The 18,797-nt window shown below is 49.5% G+C and overlaps 8 protein-coding genes and 1 non-coding gene across 9 annotated transcripts; 5 read left to right on the top strand and 4 right to left on the bottom strand.

Annotated features, from left to right (window-relative positions):
• Positions 1-200: 200 nt before the first annotated feature.
• On the top strand, positions 201-2,640 carry BDV37DRAFT_235497 (uncharacterized protein). Its single transcript, XM_032080503.1, has 3 exons — positions 201-1,291; positions 1,353-1,792; positions 1,861-2,640. The coding sequence occupies exons 1-3, from the start codon at positions 351-353 to the stop codon at positions 2,463-2,465; spliced, it is 1,986 nt and encodes a 661-aa protein (XP_031947308.1). The 5' UTR covers positions 201-350; the 3' UTR covers positions 2,466-2,640.
• Positions 2,641-2,848: 208 nt separating this feature from the next.
• BDV37DRAFT_t5 lies at positions 2,849-2,922 on the bottom strand. Its single transcript has one exon. It is a non-coding gene; the product is annotated as a tRNA-Val (tRNA).
• A 763-nt stretch (positions 2,923-3,685) lies between these two features.
• Positions 3,686-4,261, top strand: BDV37DRAFT_277634 (uncharacterized protein; the record flags this gene model as incomplete). Its single annotated transcript, XM_032085820.1, has 2 exons — positions 3,686-4,081; positions 4,139-4,261. 2 exons carry the CDS (start codon positions 3,686-3,688, stop codon positions 4,259-4,261), a joined length of 519 nt encoding a protein of 172 aa, XP_031947307.1.
• Positions 4,262-5,105: 844 nt separating this feature from the next.
• On the top strand, positions 5,106-5,476 carry BDV37DRAFT_277633 (uncharacterized protein; the record flags this gene model as incomplete). Its single annotated transcript, XM_032085819.1, has 3 exons — positions 5,106-5,183; positions 5,252-5,391; positions 5,458-5,476. The coding sequence occupies 3 exons, from the start codon at positions 5,106-5,108 to the stop codon at positions 5,474-5,476; spliced, it is 237 nt and encodes a 78-aa protein (XP_031947306.1).
• A 247-nt stretch (positions 5,477-5,723) lies between these two features.
• Positions 5,724-8,087, bottom strand: BDV37DRAFT_235495 (Alpha/Beta hydrolase protein). The gene is made up of 7 exons (XM_032080502.1): positions 7,868-8,087; positions 7,713-7,825; positions 6,992-7,652; positions 6,713-6,925; positions 6,603-6,654; positions 6,435-6,543; positions 5,724-6,374 (listed from the first exon to the last, which is right to left on the bottom strand). Exons 1-7 carry the CDS (start codon positions 7,991-7,993, stop codon positions 5,789-5,791), a joined length of 1,860 nt encoding a protein of 619 aa, XP_031947305.1. The 5' UTR covers positions 7,994-8,087; the 3' UTR covers positions 5,724-5,788.
• Positions 8,088-8,936: 849 nt separating this feature from the next.
• On the bottom strand, positions 8,937-9,587 carry BDV37DRAFT_235494 (uncharacterized protein). Its single transcript, XM_032080501.1, has one exon. It carries the CDS (start codon positions 9,488-9,490, stop codon positions 9,062-9,064), a length of 429 nt encoding a protein of 142 aa, XP_031947304.1. The 5' UTR covers positions 9,491-9,587; the 3' UTR covers positions 8,937-9,061.
• A 2,273-nt stretch (positions 9,588-11,860) lies between these two features.
• BDV37DRAFT_235492 (uncharacterized protein) lies at positions 11,861-13,421 on the top strand. Its single transcript, XM_032080500.1, has one exon. The coding sequence runs from the start codon at positions 12,041-12,043 to the stop codon at positions 13,022-13,024; it is 984 nt and encodes a 327-aa protein (XP_031947303.1). The 5' UTR covers positions 11,861-12,040; the 3' UTR covers positions 13,025-13,421.
• BDV37DRAFT_2867 (uncharacterized protein) lies at positions 13,115-13,495 on the top strand. Its single transcript, XM_032087963.1, has one exon. The coding sequence runs from the start codon at positions 13,205-13,207 to the stop codon at positions 13,430-13,432; it is 228 nt and encodes a 75-aa protein (XP_031947302.1). The 5' UTR covers positions 13,115-13,204; the 3' UTR covers positions 13,433-13,495.
• A 62-nt stretch (positions 13,496-13,557) lies between these two features.
• Positions 13,558-16,514, bottom strand: BDV37DRAFT_277629 (glycoside hydrolase family 115 protein; the record flags this gene model as incomplete). Its single annotated transcript, XM_032085818.1, has 2 exons — positions 13,558-15,363; positions 15,417-16,514. 2 exons carry the CDS (start codon positions 16,512-16,514, stop codon positions 13,558-13,560), a joined length of 2,904 nt encoding a protein of 967 aa, XP_031947301.1.
• Between the last annotated feature and the right edge of the window lie 2,283 nt (positions 16,515-18,797).

Below are 18,797 nucleotides of genomic sequence, written 5' to 3'. Positions count from 1 at the left end.
TAAGATCATGTTCGATCCTCGGCTGGCCGGAATTTAATCTCAGCTCGGGAAAACCCGCTCCAAACCCGCTAACCACTTTCGATGCAAATTGCGCGATTCACGAGCCCTGAGGACGCTAAATATGCAGCTAGACCTCAAGGCACAATCAGTTCCCTGATCGACCACTTCCGCCCAGTTCTTTGAGGTGTGGATACGAGGAGCCTCATTTAGCTGGAGTAGCCCTACCAGCGCTTGTAATGATTGGGCCGCAGAGCTGTAAATAACACTCCTGCCTCCCACAAGATGACGCCCCGTAGTTTGCACCTCCATCTCCCCCGTGGGCAGCTGGTGTCTCTGACCCTCTATTGACCATGTCTTCTGCAAATGCCGTCTACACTGGAGTGTGGACCAACTGGTCCCATGGCAAGATTCGAGGCGCCACTCTGACACTCCCCCAGGAATACGCGGGACTGTTGACGGCGTTTCTTGCCATCTTTGTCTCGTTCGCGGGAACTATGATGTGGCGGATTCTCTGCTTCATCATACACCAAGCCAACACCACACAACCGTCGGAAAAGCGAGATTTCCTACACCACAGTCGCCAGGTGATCCTTCGAAACAGCGGATCAGGGACGGCAGCAGCATGGGCATTCACCACACTAGCTTGGAACGCGGGCAGAAAGGCACCGCGAGGCTTACTCCGGACTCTTCCCCTCGTACTCCTAGCACTTCTCAACGTAGCCTTGTTTGGAGTCTCGGGTGTGTTCACCTCGTATGTGACCAAAGTCCCGGGCAACACAACCATCATCCTGGGTCCCCACTGCGGTGGGGCTGTAGGAGGCCCAGGAGCGGATACGAATGGGATATATTTATCCAAGTTGTTGGAAGATACAAAACAGGCATCGGCCTATGCGAAGCAATGCTACCAGGGCAGTTCATCTTTAGCCTGCGGGACTTACGTTCGCCAAAGCCTACCTTTCACGACTCAACAAAATGCTTCCTGCCCGTTCGCAAAGGGCCTGTGCAGGTTTAATGATGAATCTGCCTTTGCAATGGATACGGGCTTGTTGGATTCGCATGATGACTTTGGAATCAACGCCCCGCCCAACAACCGAATCAAGTTTCGACGGCTTACGACCTGTGCCCCGATCTATGGTGCCGACTTTGGTAGTGACCGCGATGAGCCTGGCCTGGGTCCGGTTGTTTACATCAATGCTGGGTTGACTCCGCAGCTGGTTGAGATGGGCAATAACTGGACATTCTCCTATGTTGCTCGCTCCGCGTTTGATCGGCTACGTGCATACTCGCTGAGGTAGGGAGGCTATGCTACCGAGGACACTGCAACCGTTATCTCAATCTAACAATGGATATAGTTCTGTTTACGGACAAGCAGACCCTACCGGTGTTCTCCACAGTACTGGAGCTATGTGGTATCCCCACCCAAAACTGAATCAAACCGACTCAGATATCACCCTAATGATGCTCACGCAAAATGGTATTTACTATCGAACGCCGAGCGACGATCCCTGGATAGCAGCCCACCAGAAGCTTAACGGAAGCGACGTGTATACGGGGGACTACACGGTTAGTTTGTTGGGCTGCATCGACCAGTATCAATTCTGCAACCCCAACAGAGAGGGCGATACGGCATGCAGCAAATTGGGAGGCATAAACTCTGTGGCTCAAGACATGATGAATCGATTCGTTTACTTTAATGGGGATCAACTCGCGACAATTGAGCGGTTCTTGACGACAACGCACTTACATTCAATGCATCAAGCCGTCCAAGGCTGGGGAGGCTCAGCGCTCGACAGTCAGTTCCCTATACCTATTCCATAGCTCCCAAACCATTGAAATAAAGCTGACCCGGCCATCCCACAGTCGGCCAAAAGCTGTACAACGGACTGCAATACTCTGTCCCTCCTAACCAATGGCAAATCGAAGTCTCGAATTGGTTTGCCCTTTCCCTCGCCAAGTCACAAGCGTGGGCCATCGAATGGGCGACTGAACCCCAGAACTTCGAACGCCCCAGCGAAGGCGAGGATTCCATTTGGGAGTACAGCCCGCCCTCCACACCCGAGGCCCAATCTCAATGTAGAAATCAACTCGTCCACAACTCGGGAGACTACAAGAGCTTGTCGGTCTTGGGAATGGGCCTGATCCTGGCGCTGGGGGGCGTGATAATCCTCCTTGGCTTGTTCCTGGATGCCTGCGTGGGGTTGTTGCAGCGTGGGAAATGGGAGTACTTACGAGATCAGTGGCAGATAGAGGAGACGCTGGGATTGCATGGCGCTGCTTATCGGGCTCTAGGGGTCTCGACGAACTGGGGAGATGAAGTGCCACCCAGCTCAGTGTTTCAGGATCTCAAGTCTGCCACGGATGGCCATCATTCAGTCCCTGTGGCAGGAGCTGATCCTGAGGGGAAGTCCGATGGTGGCATAACTGTGTCGGAACGACATCAGTTGCATCGTGATACTGTTGTCTAGGCGTATTGAGAAGAGGAGCGTAAATTTGGGCTTTTTACCTACTTTTATTTTAATATTGTGTATATTGGATGCGGTCGTTCTGTTATTTCTATATCCGCAGTGGATAGGGGAAGTTTTGACTACTCAGCCTCACCGTCTCTGCTAATAATAATAATGTACTTCCAACTTGCATTAATTAAGGATCAGGTGGTCATATTTAACTGTACATTTGTCTGGTTGTCGCTAGGGAGGAAATAAGTTTAGGAAGGTAGATTGAACGGAACAGCTCCATAGTAACGGATGGACACCAGACAGCAACCAACGAACAGCGCAATAGGGAATCCTGATTAGCATATCACTAGTAAAATAAATTGATGGAGTAAAAAAGCAAAAAGAAAAAGATATGACCAGACAGGGGTTCGAACCCTGGGCCTTATCCGTGTAAAGGATACGTGATAACCAACTACACCATCCGGCCGATATCGGTGAAAGTATGGCTGATAAAAAGTCTCAATACTGGCTTGTTACACTAAGCCGAGTCAAGCCCTAACCTGGAACAGCATTCAGTCCCCGTAAGGCCATCTCGTTGTAAGCATCATTGTCTTTCCAATATAGAGCAGTGTGTCAAATACCTTTAATTATTCGTGTTCGGTCATTCATACTGTCAAACAACTCTGTATCATCTTTTTATTGGCGGCTTGATGTCTTTCAACAACGGACTGGTTAATATCTCGCTTTGCTGTGGTTAGAATAGCATACCCGAGAATAAGTGATGCTTCGGTCGAGAACATCTTAATCAATTTCCCCGTACATGAGAAGTTTCGAGCGCCTAGACTACTCAGGGTCTTTGAGTCATATTGCATTGGCTGCGCAAGAGCAAGTCCTCAGCGGAAGGGTATCTAACTGGATTCCACTTCCAACAAGGAAATGCATCTGGATTGGTGCTGTAAGATCTGGAAAGTACTAGTAGTCTTGTTACTTCCTGATCTCTCGGACCACCTCCCTTGCAAAAGAATCTGATGCTCTATCTTTCATCTTTTTTCTTTGCTTCCTTTGTTGGGCTACGGGGACTGAAACGTTCAGCAATAATAACCGGGAGAAGTCGTTTCATCCAGAATCCAACGGGAAAGGATCTGAAGAGGATATAAGTTCCACCCCTCACCCTGTTCTGGAAAACAGACCACAGTATTTTGTATTCGCCATATTCGTACATTACTGGTAGCTCTGCTATATATGCCAAAATGAAACCGAACCAGAAGCTAGAACATAATGTTGAGCCGAAGGCCGAGAGACCCGAAGAAGCTTCCCCCAGAACGAACCCGGTACGTGGAAACAGTTTCAGAGAGACTTTTCTCACAAGAACTTCAGTTGTTGCCTCTGGACAAGCTGCGCAAGACCTGGATGGAGTTCCCAGGGAGCCAAGGGATGATGAAGAATATGTGATGAAAGAATTCGAGAAACATGTTGATCACTGCACGAAACGCACTCCTAACAAACTACGTGAAGAGGGGTACGGTGATGGACACACATGTCAAAAACATGCATTCGACGTGATTCAGTACTTGTGCTGTGTCAACGGTGAGGCCAACTCTTTAACGGATCTCAGCCAAGTGAGCATCTCCACAGAGCGGAAAGCTGTATGATCTCTTCTACGTGCAATGGAGGGTGGTCTTCGTTTTGATGGAGTCTCGAAGGCCAAGATCGAGGAGACACAGAAATATATTGATGAGGTCAAAGAGAGGTGTAAGAGCAGAGCCGGGAGGCAGGATAGTGCCGCTGATCCCAAGCCAGGAGAGCAGTGGCAACTTGGGGAATAGGTTCATACTCTTTGACCATCACACAAGATATCCTTCTGTCTCTAATAATGTTAGAAGCAGCATTTATGGTTCCCATCCTCAAAAATATTCAGCAACCGTGGGATGAAACTCGGACCGATCATGCGCCTCCTAGTTCTTAACGCTCTCTGGGTTGAGCACCTTGAATTTCCTAGGGCCAATATAGTTACATCAGTGATGTCAAGGAATTAATAGCTGGATTAGGTATTAATAGGTTGGCGTGGGTTTCCTGCCCATTTAGCTAGGCTAAGCGAATTCGACCGGGGTAGTACGCGGTTCCTTAACGATATTCCTGTTGATCTGATCTCCCGGATTGTACTCCGTACTTCTTCTCTTTGGATCTCAACAAAGGTGACCCATGCGTAACAATTCAGTGCGACCAGTGGATTAGGCTCAGGATCTCTATTTACGATTGGCAAGCATTGAATAATAGGCCACCCAAATGGTTCGAGATTTAACTCTCTTTTCCTCTTTGCTGGCAATTTAGTTATTTCCCCTCTATCTTCTAGTACACTGTTCAAAGTGTTGTCTGCCTTAAAGAAAAAGAGTGCTAGATGATATTGAGCATACCACATTTCATTTTGTAGCGGCTAGTCGCTTATAGATGACAAACAAGTCCTTAGCACCGCGTGAAGTCTTTAGCACCGTGTGATTTTCTGTACGCGGTGTTCGGAGCTTTGTTGACTCTGGATGGCTAGGGGATGAGTTACCGATAGTATAAATGAGTACAATAGTTCGCTCAAGCCTTTCCTCTTTTAGAAATATCACCCTGAACTCGGTAGCCTCTAATACCTACCTATTCTTAACCTATCAGTCACCCATAGCCATGCATTGCTTTAAGATCATCCCTATTACCTTCCTTACTGCGCTCGCCACTGCAGCAGCCATCCCTTCCAGCAGTGATGTACGTGTTGTGGTATGAGCTATACACTCCAAAAAAAAGACTGTTTTCGCTAATCGAACCGTGTCCAGGAGGGCTTGAATCATTTGGAAGACCGCGACTCACAGCAGGTCGCCCGACAGGCCGTCCAGAACGCTATCACCGCTGCGCAAATGCAAGCAGAGCAAGACGCAGCTGCAGATGCCGCGGCGAGACCCGGAAGCAACATATAGTATGTCTAGTCCTTGCGACGGTGGTGATCGTCTCATTTGCTAATTGGGCCTTTCTTGAGTGGCAGTGCCCATCTCATCCTATAACTTTATTTTCCTTCTAGTAGTGAGCGGCATCTTCTCAATGGCAAGGTTCGGTCAGGTTGATAGTTTACTACGTGCTGTCCTGTCACCTAAAGGCTCGAGCATTTGGTGGTACTTTGCTGCTTCAGACCGTTAAACTTTGACTGGGACTATGCTGTACTTCATGACCAACAATGCGTTTTATGCTACATGAAGGGACATGCTCATTGGCCTCCAAATATTACAGTCACTCTAAGAGCTAGAATGAGTACTTTACTATATCAGATGATATTCCTTAACTCACACAAAACCCTCGATCCCATCCGCACAAGCCATTCACATCGCACTAAGAACTACCTGGCCAGTATCCTGAGGCCAACCGAGCATACCATGATTCCCACCATCCCCCACCACAAAGAAATCCTTCACAGTAGCATTCCCAGCCACAACCCTCTCCCACACCTCGGGAAGACACGTCCCCGGATTCAAGACATAGCACCTCGGCTCCGGCATTGGAGGAGCAATATTCTTAATATGCCAAGTATGCTTCGGCCCACTGGTCCTGAACTCCTCCGTAACAGATCGCAGGCCCGTCGGGATATCCCGATCCAATGTAGCACGCATGAAGATCTCATAAGCCGCGACCGGCTGATACGCCGGTACTTCGTGACCTGCCTGGTAGACGCGTGTGAAGCTATAATTGCCCAGTTGGCGAGTCATGCCCTTGACACCTTCGGATGTGACTAAGGGAGAATACCCGGTGTTGGCGAACTCTGCGGCGCGCGAATACGGCACTGCAAGACTGGCCTTTTCGCCGCCGACCCAGTTGCAGGCGTAGTCGCGATCGCCGTACATCATGTGCACCTTGACGCCGCTGTCAAGCAGGTGGGCTATCGAGTCGAGGAATCCGCCGCGCGTGATGCTAGGTATGTTAGTCTGTGGCTGAGTATACGGTTGAGAAAACGTGGTTGGGAATGCATACTCATAGGTCTTCTCGAACTGTTTGTGAACAACGGGGGCAGCTTCGGTGAAGTTCACAGGGACGCCGAGGGCCTGTAGCACGGACTCTTGGGTCAAGTAACCCAGCATGTCTGGACAATTCGATTGGAATTAGAACTGAAAACAGGATTGTGTTGGTGGTTGCACTTACGATGCGCTGGAAAAGGGTCATTTTTGGGATGCGAAATGTCATACCAACTGCGCTATTAACCGCAAGGTGTGGTTAGTTTTATATCGGAATAAAAGGACCTAGGCACATACGTTCAGCTCCTGGTATCGAGCAGTACCACCTCCCTCACAATCTAAATCGATGTCTTTGCATATCTCGGAGATATTCCCCTTCTCAGCAGTAGAGTCCCAGTCCTTCAACGCTGCTTGACATGCTATAGCTCTGTCGCGACAGCCCCCGGGACGTGCCCACTCGTGCATCAGTGAATCATAAAGCGACTGGTTGAAAATTTCGAGGCCATATGTCTGTTTATGTTAGCAAGTACCAGCATTAATTTTCCAGGACGCGGAGGGTCCTAGTAAGAAACATACGTTGTTATACCCGATGGTAATATAAGATTCCCCTTGGACCACAGCATCAATAAGACCATTCACAATTCCCAGGGTGTCTAGATGCAGATACTGTGCACCCTTTTCCGCGGTACCCGTCGCGATCCGTTCATTCTGTTCCTGGAAGAAACCGAAAATCGCTGGCCCGTAGTGACCTCCATAACTCTCAGTCCAGAGAGAGATGCGGTCATCGACAGGCTTGCAATGAGGAAACTCGAAGAACCAGGTTTGGGCGAAATGCCATAAAGCATGAGCGGCAAGCGCACTGCTGTTCGCGGTCTGTGATAACTCCTGACTCGCAAATGTACCAACACGATGTGTGAAGTTCGATTCAGGTATCTCTGTCGAGAAATCCCCCGGCACAATCGTAGACTCTACAGCGTTGTAATCGACGACTAAGGTGCCGTTAGTAGCGACGTCGTAGGAAAAGCCAACCTGCATGGGCTGATCGAGGAATAAGAGGTTGACCTCATTGTTCCAGCTCCAGGGGTTCAAAATCGTGGTCTTGGAGTCAGAGGCCACCGAGCAAGGGCCCAGTTCCTCGAGAAGCCCCATGAACGAGGAGCCGCCAGGACCGCCGTTGAGCCAGATGGCGAGGGGCGCGTTCTTGGGGTCCTTGCGCGCCTCGAAGAACCAGAAAAATCTATTTATGCAAGATTAGATCTCTCGGCGATCGCCAATGTCTGTGAGGGTACGACTATACGTGTTCATGGGGTAGTCCTGGCTGTCTCCTGTGTCGTCATCCAGAAAGCCGGGTGGGAGATGGACATAGCCCGAATATGACCGGACATTAGGTGTCGTTTCACATATTCCGGGCTACTAATTAGCGACTGGCTATGTATCAAATGGGATACCTACCTCCTTGAATGAGATGGATACATTCTCATGTAGCTTAGACTTGACGACGGTCACCCCCTCAGGCGTAGGGGGAAACTGCGCTGTGGCCACGCCGAGCAGGGCGCCCAGTCCCAGGCTGAGAAGCATCCTGGCGCGAAGTAATAAAAGTAATGATCTCAGTTTGTGGGCGCTACAGCTTTATGTAAAAAGAAACGAAACAAATCCAGCATATAGATAAGCTTTTGGCGATAAGCCCTAGACATTCCGGAGTCCGCCGGAGTACTTTTCAATGGCTTATTTAGTGACCATCAACCAGGCAGAAATGGCCCGGATTACATGGCTAGCGGCGCCCTAGGTATACTATAACAGCGCTAGAAGCCACCACCCACAGCGAATAAGCTCCGGCAAGACATTTAGTTGGTGGAATGTTTGAACAAAGAACTGCAGCCTCATTAGGCCACCGAATTGTCACCCTGTCGGTCTAGGCCTTCAGAATACTAATCGCTATTTCGCTTGTATGAGGCAGTACTGGATATCTATATCTGATCGATACTCCGGAGTTATACCTGGTTATATCTATCTAATATGATGCATTTCTCGTGTACCAGTTTGGTCCGAATGGGATGCTACTGGGCCATGGAAGGTCCCCAGGAGACTAGGTTTTGGAAATGAAGGGAATCACACTGCCAGAAGTACATACTCAGCTCTTCGTATATTGGCCACTATCAACTCTTATGCACTTCAGAAACGGTGGTCTTTTGAACTAGAAATGGAAATTTGAGGAGACAGAATCAGAGCACGACTTAGTGCTTAATGGTACTGTCGAGTAATACATCTCAGACATATAGAATTCTATATTTTATATCGGTATCTATACCACGCTTGAACAGACCACTAGCACTTTGAGCATGACATTAAACAATTAGAGGACACTGGCATGAACTCTGGTACTGAAACGCCTCATTTCCGAGGCTCTCTAATCATAGACGCCAGTCCAGCCGCCGCACTTATAGAATCACTTCGATCCTCAAATCCAAACTTCTCATAGACAGGCCGACCCTGAGTACTTGCATCGAGATAAGCAAGAACCCCTTCTTGGTCAGCCATTTGACAACCCCATCCAATCAGCATCCGAGCAGCGCCCATTTTCTGATAGTCAGTATGCGTACACACCATATCGAGATCTTGTATGGATGTCAGTGATTCCTGCGAGGGTTACTTCACGTAGAAAGCCAACATACAAAAGTTCTTCTTTCCCCCGACCAACCTGGCACGACCGGCCTCCATATTTCCGACAAATGCGTCGTTACGCTCATGGTTCATCTCCGGGTGCCATGCGGGAAACCGAGGCCCACGCTCTTCAGCCGTCTGTAGTGACCACTTGGCATATGCTGCAATCCGACCGTTCCTTGTATCGACAACCTTGAGATATTTCTCTAGAGGCTTGTGTAGCATGTCGTAGCGGTTGGCGTGGTCCCACCATTGTCGTACACCGGGGGTGTCCGGCCAAATGGCTAGCATCTCTGGGGTATTAAATGCGTCGTACCAGACGTCAATTAACTCTGGGATATCCTCGAGGGTTGCATGCTCGAGCCTGAGAGGGGATCCCGAGGTTGAGGTGGGTTGTGTTGTGTTCACTGTCATTCTGGAAGGCTGCCTTGTTGACTGTCGACTGGCGAGAGACAAAGACTTGTACTGCACAAGGGTTAAGTAATAGATCTCAGTAGAGTCACAACAGCCCAGTTAAGGGCCGGGGCGGACTAATGTTTAAATAAGTCTAAAGCTTGGAAGTGGGGCAGCTATGAGGCATGAAGAATTAGAAGGAAAATCATACGTGTCGAGAAATGCATGTGGCTGGGCGAGGAACGTAAATTCAAGCATCGGCGGCTCCACAATGTACAGGGTAGGCACTTTCAACAATCGGTGAGCAGTTTGTCGAGCGCGACATGTCACATATCTCAGTATTCACGTTTATCGTACACGCGATTCACTTGTCGGTCCCGTAGAGAGGACCATTACTACCCAGCATCGCTGCTGATACTCCACGAACGTGGTGATGACAGATGAGGCCATTTCCAGGTAGGGGATTGTATGAGCGTGGTCCCAGATGGAGATGAAAATAGTTGTCAGCGTTGGGCGGCCTCAATGCAAGGATTGTGTCGCTTAGAAATCATCAGAGTCGGTGAGACCCTGCAGGGTCTTAAGCGCACCTGTTACATCATTCATATGAGCGACACGAACAATGAGGCAAGATTGGCCGTGCATCTTGTTGTAAATGGTCATCCCCGGGTCTGTTGACACTACGTCTCAGGTGATGCTGGCTGACTCGCACGCCTGGCACTGCCCCTTGCGTCCTCCTGGCTGTCTGCCAGTCGTCGGTGCCTGTTGTCTCAATTATAGCTAGCTGAATTTATTCCACTATTACCAGTGGGATATTAGATATAAGGGAAATATGAATATTTGGTACTGTACAGTAGATTGGTACCCATCCAAGGCCTTTATATACAAATGTAGGCATGTAATCATGAACTCTGTCGTATTTCAGTCAACATGGCCTAGTTCGCTTTTTCGGGGGTGGATATATTGATGAAGGGGACGCGTATAGCTATTAGAAAAGTATATCCGAAATGCATGGAGCTATTCCATATCAGATGACGAAGAGAACTTGGAGTGGTAGAGCTGTAGAACAACGAGTCTAGGCTAACCACATGCGAAGTTGTGTTGACATGGTATAGATATAACTCTCAGGATCTTGCACACACTCTGCATTATGTAATTTAGGTCACTTTGGTTCGTGAGAACAGTCTGGGCGTATATAGTGGGAGGATATGCCCTGTCTAGAGTTCATATCTCAATCGCTTCCCAGTCTCCACTCAATGAACAAATTCTTCCACATCCTCTTGCAAAGATGAAGTTGTGCAGCCACACAGGAAGGCAGTGGGGCGTTGAATCCCTCGATCTGTCAAGTCACAGCTTGACATTCTAAAATAAACTATGCCGCGATCTCCAAATGGGTCCCGGGCCGTTGTGAGACTTGGCTGCTATTTTTATACATCAGTGTGGGTCGTATAGATACCATGGAGGAGGCTGATTATAGACTGATCTGACGTTCATGCAGGGAGTGCAACGTGTTTATTATTAGAGGAAGCTCCGCAGTGGCTGGGTATTTGATGATGCTTGGGTACTCCGTAGTGCGTGAGGATGAATAGGCTATATTAGCGTTGGAATAAGGATTTAATTGTTGCAGAACCGATGACGATCCGTGGACATGCGCATTTCTCAAAGAATGCAAGAGATAGGGTTGTTTGGCTTCCTAGCAGGTTATTTAGCTGGGATGATGTACCATCAGTTACATTACTAAGCGGAGTTTCCGGACATCTGAAATGGTGTACGCGTGAGACCGACTATTTATATCGATGGAACACATTCGTACGTCTTTCATAGTAGCTTCAACAAGTGCAAGGCGCAGTTTTACACTAAGAACTACCCTCCCCATAGCTGAACACGTCGAACTGATCTTAATTTCCAGCCTGGAGATTGCGGTGAAACAGACGACATGGCTGGCCTTGGTAGGAGGGAATACGGGTGCACTAGCAGAAGATCGGCTGTTGAGATTGACAGCATTCGCCGGCCAACTGTTAGCGGCGGTGGGGCGAAGGGGGACTTGTGGTTCCTGGGCTAAATTCTTTTCCTTCTCCACGCGTCTGTGTTTTTTGCTCGGAGATAATGTGATACCGTGTGGCTTGCAGAGAGCAGATGCAGCCACGGTGCAATAGGTCGGTTTGCCAGTGACCTGTACAGTGTAGATCATAGGTTCAGAGACTGTAGCAGGATCATGACAGTGCTGATCAAGCACGATGGGATGTGGTTCGACGAAGAGGAGACGCAGGACGGATACGAAGCCGCGTCTTCCGCGTGGATGTTGAGCTCCACTCTGTATCGCCGACCCAATCAGGGGTTGTTCGGCCATAAAAATAACTGTCAGCCCTAAAGTTGGTCGTTGAGCACGTACGACGCCAGTCACCCTAGACGAGGAAATTTTAGAATCATTTAACTCCAACTCGCTAGTATTTGAAGTCGCGCTATGTTTACTCACACGAGCCATGCACAATATTGCTTGCTCCCCGCTGCATCTCTCTTCCCCCTGACCCTTTTCCCGCCCCCTTAATTCACATTGGCCGAGACGCCGTCGATATGCGCATACAATCTTTGGTCGTACTGGGAACGGTCTTCTCGGGCGCTCTGGCTCACGCCGAGCCCGATGCTGAACGGTCACCGAAATGGCCTTCTACCACAACTACCCTCGTCGTGGCGCCGACACCCGCAATACTCCAAGACAACAACAATGGCCGAACAAACCGACGGCATGAACATGGCTTGCTTCTAGAAAAGCGAGATTCGACTACGGAGGATGCTGCAACTACTGCAAAAGACGCCACCAGCACGACAGAAGAACCAGCAACAACAACAGAGGCGACCACGCAGGCTGAGACCACCACTGCCCCAAAAACTACTGAGGCGACGACGACAACCGAGGATGCTACGACTACGACGGAGTCCTCTACGACCACTAGTTCGAGCACAACTAGTTCCACGACCTCAACAACCTCCACGACCTCCACTACCTCTACCACATCTACCACATCCTCCACTTCCACCACATCTTCTACCTCCCAATCTACGAGTAGCATGTCAACGACCACCACAAAGAGCACATCGACCACCGCCTCAAAGACCAGCTCAACATCCACCGCCACAAGCACGGTGAGTGCTGAAATGCGAGAATACAATCGTCGTGGACACATAGCCGCCATTATTACTTTTAGCATACTGGGTGCGATCTTCTTTGGTTATGGGTTCCTCCACTGCTACTTGGCATCGCGGAAAAAGCGCCAGATTGCAGCGAGAAACGCGGCAGCTGAGGCCGGGTCAAACCACCCGTTAGTGGCATTGAAGGAGAATGCGAAGTCCCAAACTGAAGTCAATTTTGACCGGTCGTCTATGATGTTCGCTTCTCAGTCTCCATCCCGTACGGACTTGTCTTCCGTAGTTCAACAGGGTGCCGGGACGCAGGGGTATACCCGCACGGCGCGAACGTCATCGCTGGTAGCCAGTGAGCACTATCAAAGTCCGACAGCAGGTTCCCCCTCCAGTAGGCCTCAGGGGAACTACATCTGAGAGAGAGGAGCAACACCTGAGAACCTCCAGTTTTATCAATCTGCAGATGTTCTGTTCAATATAATGTGTGATACGATACTCACGCCATGTACACTTGCACAAACAATCCCGGATTAGCGATGTACTATTATATCCAATTTTCTTCCTAGTCTGATCTTCTCGTTTTCTTTTATCTCTCGCATGATCCTTTGTCTTCAAGGACTCGAGTTATTGGCGACCGGGATATCTCCTGTATGTAGTTTTACCCCCATCAGAACTGAAAATGCAATCGACTGCGCGAACATTTATGAAACGATTGAGCTCCTCGTTATTTTTCCAGATTCTTTTGCCCGCATCAAAACTACCCCTACCGGAGCCCTCACGCTGAAACCCTACGCTCTCATACAACTGAATCAGATAGTCTGGTAACGGGAGACAAACATGAAGGCAGTTCTAACAACAAGCCGAGTACCTCTTCCCCTCGTAGACACAACACGCCGGTACAAATACAAACTTCAATCCATATATAGCTACTCTACCCGACTATCTGAGTCTTAAACCCTCATGCTCTCTGGTGGTCCCAGAGCAGAAGCCGCATAACCACCCATATCAACGACAACCTTCTGCAAAACGACCCCCGGTTCAAGAAGCCAGAGAGCCAGTTCATGCTCTCCAACCACAACTACACCATCAAGTTCAATCACCGATGTCCACCCGTTTTCCATGACCGCTGTTGCCCATGCTTGCTCTTCCTTATACAGCAGTACGGACGACACAGGCCGGACCGTCACGGGCGTAGCCCCATCTAGTGAATACGCAAACTGGATCCAGCGGGTTGGGTCATGGTTGTGTGAGGCACCCAGGCTCACGATCAGTCTCGCGCTCGCGGAGGAGGTTGTGGTGAAAAGAGAGTATCGTAACGCGGGCCCCGTGCTGGGGTCCTGTGTGCCAATAGTCACGGGCCATGGCTTTACCGCTGAGATTGTCCGTCCGTAATGTGGGATGTTGACGTAAGAGACGTCGTTGCTTGTCTCTGCGATATTGTAGTGGCTGGCTTCAATAGATATAACGCCGTTCGACTCGACGAAGCCGGTGAAAGTGGATGGCACGGTGGTTTTGTTGAGTGGGAGGATGAGAGTTGCAACTGATGTCTTGCTGGAGCGGACGGTTAGCTCAACGTAGGATAGACCAGGGCTCACGGAGTTCCAATCAACTGTGATCATGCTCCGCGCGTCTGAGGTATTCCTGGACGCTGATAGAGAGCCCTCGTTGTTTGAGACCGTTACGTAGGATGCGTTGGACGAGATCGAGTATGGGAACGTCTGGTTTTGTCTTGCAAAGATGTCAATATACCGAGTCTCATTAGGTGGCATATAGGGATCCATGGAGAGCAGAACCAGTCGGTCAGACTCCGGGTACGTTGTGCTGTAGTGTTGGATGGCAACTCCCATGGCCTCGTTGCGCTCTGGTACTCCCGTGTAATTCAGGGCAGGCATAACATTGGTGTTATTGGCAGGGTCATCCCAGGAAGTGTAGCCGATATGAACCTGGTTCATGACGGGACTCCACTTGCCTCCCTCCAGGTCGTGATATCGCTGTGTGATTTCGTCGTCCTCGGCAAAGAGATCGTGTACCTCTTGGGCGAGGTAGTTCGCACTGATGCGGCCCTGCTGGTAGTATAGCCCATTCAACGCAGCCTTGGTATAGAGATCCACGACGGTCTTGCCAGCCAACACCGGATGGAGAACCATCTCGAAGAACGGGGTTCGAGTGGGAGCATCTAAAGAAGAGTACACGCTCTGCGCTTGGACCAGGAGGTTTTCCCATTGAGCCAGATTAGTCTCCGCCTCGTCATAGTCAGTAGTGCTAAATGCGAAAGGCAGACGACTGAGGAGTTCGTATTTGCGGCGTGCGACAAGTATCCCATATTGGTTTAATATGTCTGCTGTTCGGTCAGCTACCTGCTCGTTGACCTCTCGGGCGGCCCATTGCTTGAGCCAGGCAGAGGTGGATTCTGTGTTGTCAAAGCGATCCATGTCGTACGCCATGTCCATGAAATGTGTCAGAGGGACTTCAAGACCCTTTATGTCTCCGACGTTTGCAATCCATATCTGCCGAGCATTCTTATGGTAGGCGAGATGCATCTGCTCCCATGTCTTGACGAGCTGGATTGTATTGATCCACTTGTAACTGCGTGGGCTGCCGACGTAATCGAAATGGTAGTACACGCCTGCTCCGGCCGCACGATCGGTCTCATTTGCGAGGGGAATTCGAATCAGATTACCGGAGTTATCATCGGTCCAGAGGAGTGTGACAGAGTCGGGAACTTTCATGCCCGCCGCGTAGTAGTCACTGACCTCCTTTATGTAGATCGTTAGTTGCATGGCGCAATTCCATGTATTGACGAACTCACCTTGTAGAGCACCCAAGTCTGCGGAATGCTGAGAGGGTCACTCGTGTTAAAGGCATCTAGTAGCAGAGCCTGTTGAACCCCGATCAGTTCCTCCAGATCATCGGCAGTCAAGGTAGGAGATGCCGCATCTCCTTCTCCTCGCATACCCATCGTCCACATTGTGTCCCAATCTTTGGCCCGGTCAATCCCTTCCTGGAAAAAGGTCTTGATATTGGCCTGATTGTCGCCCCAGTCCCATTCCCCCTCCAGGTATGTTTTCTGCTCTTGCTCGGATCGAGCCATGGGCTCATGGTGGCTCGTCCCCATAATTACTCCATACTCATGCGCAATTGCACCGTTCTCAGCGTCGTCGACGTAGAACATCTTGCCCCACATGGCGGGCCAGAGGTAGTTTCCCTTGAGGCGGAGACATAGCTCAAACACGTGTCGGTAGAAGTCGCTATTGAATTTATCGCCAAAGTTCTCGCTTACCCAGCCTGACAGCGCTGGCGACTCGTCGTTGATGAAGAATCCACGATATTTGACCGATGGCGATTTCTGAACCTTTCCCTCAGGAGACACCCAAATCCCTGGTTTAGTCTTCACGGGGACATCTGCCCACCAATACCAAGGTGAGATACCCATCTGCTCTGAGATGTCATAGAGACCGTAGATCGTTCCTCGGCGGTCACTGCCTGCTACTGCTAGTGCCCAGGTAACATTATCAAATGGATTATGCACGATCTGGGACGTGTATGATTCCCATTTGCCTTGAACCTGAGATATATCTAGCTTACCATCGGACACAAGGCTATCTATCAGCGACGAGTGTCCTACTGTCCCTGCAATAATTACAGGCTCTCCAGCAGCGGGGTCGGGGCCATCAGTGTCCACGATTGAAACCGTGCCGTTCACGCCGAGCACACGTCCAAAATCCTGGGCGAGATCCCGTGCTGCTCTCGCGACCCCAATAAGATCATCCTCGCCGGTCCATATGGCCGGGGCAGTTGATTGATCCGCGAGCTTGAACTCACTTCCACCGGACGTGAACAGGAGATATGCGTGGACCCTAGGAAGCAGAGCCAGCAATACGACCGGAATTGTGGAAACTAGCTTCATAGTCTCTCATAGAGTGACTTCCTCAGCCATACGGGGTTTTAACAGAAATGACGATGACTAGTCCTCTGGCCTTCATCTATATTGTGTTTTTTATGTACCCCTTAAAGTAAGATGATTCCGGCTAATTCCTCTGACGAAGCGTGTATTCAGGCTGATAATGCCCTCCGCGGAAATTTGTTTCAAACGTCTGCCGAAAAGTCCCATCAATCTTGCTTACCATCCTGTCCCTTTCCAATTACCCAGCTGTTGGCGTCCGCAACCCAGCCAAACACCGATGGTTGGAAGTCGGCTATTGATGACAATTGCCGTTATTTTAGAAGCAAGACGGTTACTTCTGAACCTTCTTCAGACTTCCCCACATTCAGGCTGATTAGAGGGAGGATTAACCTGAACATTTGGATCTCTAATCGAAAGGTTTGCTTAACCTTCACGGATAAATCATTACAGAAGATATCATCCACCAAAGGAATTCCTCCAGCTTTCAAGTGACGGCAGTCAAGGATCATATTCCATGCCATGGGCATATTCTTTTATATTCCGCGCACTTTCAGATCTTGAGTATCAACTACGTCCAGTAAGATGTGGTGGCTTCCCTTAGCTAACATACTAGGCGCGCTAGGTTTGTCATTGGATTTATATATCACTTTTCGTTTGACTGAATATACCTTTGTTCGAGATGCCGGCCAGTGCGAAATAGCTCGAGTGGCAGTTGGCTTGTCCTGTCTACCCTGGACTCTCCCAAACGACGATCAACTATCTTCCTGTTGGCTTTCCTGATACCATCGTCGCCAGTCACAAGGTTGAATGCGCCGTCGACTCTCGAGTCATGGATCTGAGGCCCTACGCGGTACCATCGCCAAGCGGGCCGTAAAAGCTACCTTGAAATTCCGGCTATATGTTGAGTGTACTGAAAAGTTGGTTCAGTCTACATCGCATACATGTGAGATGATAATATCGCACTCTGGTATCAGGATGTCGACTGGGCCATAACGTTGGGCGCAACACCCCGTCTTTTGACCTCGGCAATCCCACCATGACCCTTGTCAGTGTCCCGCGACCATCCTAGCCCCAACCTCGGGCAACCTACCTAGAGCACCGCTAGCTGGGTAAACAAGTACAGACGGGGCACTAAGACACTAGCTCTACTTACATGTGGCTTCTGTTAGCACACGACGCCCAGGCGACATGTACACACCACGCCATTCTCTTGCTACTTAATCCCTGAAACTTGAGTGAACATGACCAACGGACACGTCTTAGATTACAAAATCTCTGGAAATATTTGGCTGTAAACGGCATATGCCAGTCAATATCCCGCTGTTGACAGAAACCTTCCACCTTCACTGTTTTCCCTTGCATGTCTTGATGCCTCCAGTTTCATATCGGAACATTCCAGCACATCATCCTCCATCAATGTCCAAAGAGCATTCAGCCCGACTGAACTTCTTACATGCCAAAGGTAACTGCGCCAAGTACATTCGGCTTGGACCAAGTCTTCCTTCTCATCTCCTTGTTAGACAGCTTGAGGGGACGGTCGTCTCTCACAACCTTCGGACGTGGCATGTCCTGATCTTGTGCTGCCGACTCATTGGATTGGTTGATTGGCCGTGACGGTAGACTATGGGTGTCTATTTCTTTTGAGGAACGGAAGCACATTGTAGAAGCGACGGTGGATATAGGGTAATAAGAGCGAAAGGTTGCTTTCTCGGGACTTGGTCGCTTTGGTATCGTAGGCACGAATCAAGTTCTTGTTTGGCAAAAGTGTAAGTCTCTCAGTAAAGACAGCAGTGGTTTGTTCGGGACTGTGACTATATATTGAGATTGGCTATATCAGACGAATTTATACTTACAACACTTTTAGTACATTGCTTTACGTCATTCGGCCATTGGGGCATCCAGTGTCCTTGTATCCAAATCATTGGCCGGCCAAATTATGTACAATGCATTCCCAAACCAGCATCATGAGTATGAGCAGCGAATTAAGGCGATCGATACTGTGGGCCTGGTGCCCGGAAATGGGGCAGAAGACAAGCATTAGGCTTGGCAATACGACCTATATCCGTCAAAATCTCTAGCTGTTATGTTAGAAGCAACTGACCCGAGGGACGGCACGGCACTACGTCAAGGAATAGCCTTGTCACACCAATACACGCCCGGCAAAATCGAAGCTTGTATGCCCGATCCGATTTCGTACGAAAAGTACCTCAAGGGAAGCGTTCATAGTCACATGCTGCCTCTAACGTGGCCATCTCTGATTGTGGTCTTTCCCCACATCGAAGACTC

The sequence above is a fragment of the Aspergillus pseudonomiae genome (assembly GCF_009193645.1).
Source record: "Aspergillus pseudonomiae strain CBS 119388 unplaced genomic scaffold BDV37scaffold_1, whole genome shotgun sequence".
Taxonomy (NCBI): domain Eukaryota; kingdom Fungi; phylum Ascomycota; class Eurotiomycetes; order Eurotiales; family Aspergillaceae; genus Aspergillus; species Aspergillus pseudonomiae.
Note: the sequence above shows the minus strand (reverse complement) of the source record. Positions and strands in the feature narration are given on the sequence as shown.

Bases quoted from the DNA above. Each gene is read 5' to 3' on its own strand.
- BDV37DRAFT_235492 (XM_032080500.1), top strand. From the start codon at position 12,041: ATGCGCATACAATCTTTGGTCGTACTGGGAACGGTCTTCTCGGGCGCT.
- BDV37DRAFT_235495 (XM_032080502.1), bottom strand. From the start codon at position 7,993: ATGCTTCTCAGCCTGGGACTGGGCGCCCTGCTCGGCGTGGCCACAGCG. The intron at 6,655-6,712 runs GTATGTGCCTAG...TGCGGTTAATAG, and splicing joins CTCGATACCAGGAGCTGAAC to CGCAGTTGGTATGACATTTC. The intron at 6,544-6,602 runs GTAAGTGCAACC...CGAATTGTCCAG, and splicing joins TGACCCTTTTCCAGCGCATC to ACATGCTGGGTTACTTGACC.
- BDV37DRAFT_2867 (XM_032087963.1), top strand. From the start codon at position 13,205: ATGATCCTTTGTCTTCAAGGACTCGAGTTATTGGCGACCGGGATATCT.
- BDV37DRAFT_235494 (XM_032080501.1), bottom strand. From the start codon at position 9,490: ATGACAGTGAACACAACACAACCCACCTCAACCTCGGGATCCCCTCTC.
- BDV37DRAFT_235497 (XM_032080503.1), top strand. From the start codon at position 351: ATGTCTTCTGCAAATGCCGTCTACACTGGAGTGTGGACCAACTGGTCC. The intron at 1,292-1,352 runs GTAGGGAGGCTA...CAATGGATATAG, and splicing joins CTACGTGCATACTCGCTGAG to TTCTGTTTACGGACAAGCAG. The intron at 1,793-1,860 runs GTCAGTTCCCTA...GCCATCCCACAG, and splicing joins GGGAGGCTCAGCGCTCGACA to TCGGCCAAAAGCTGTACAAC.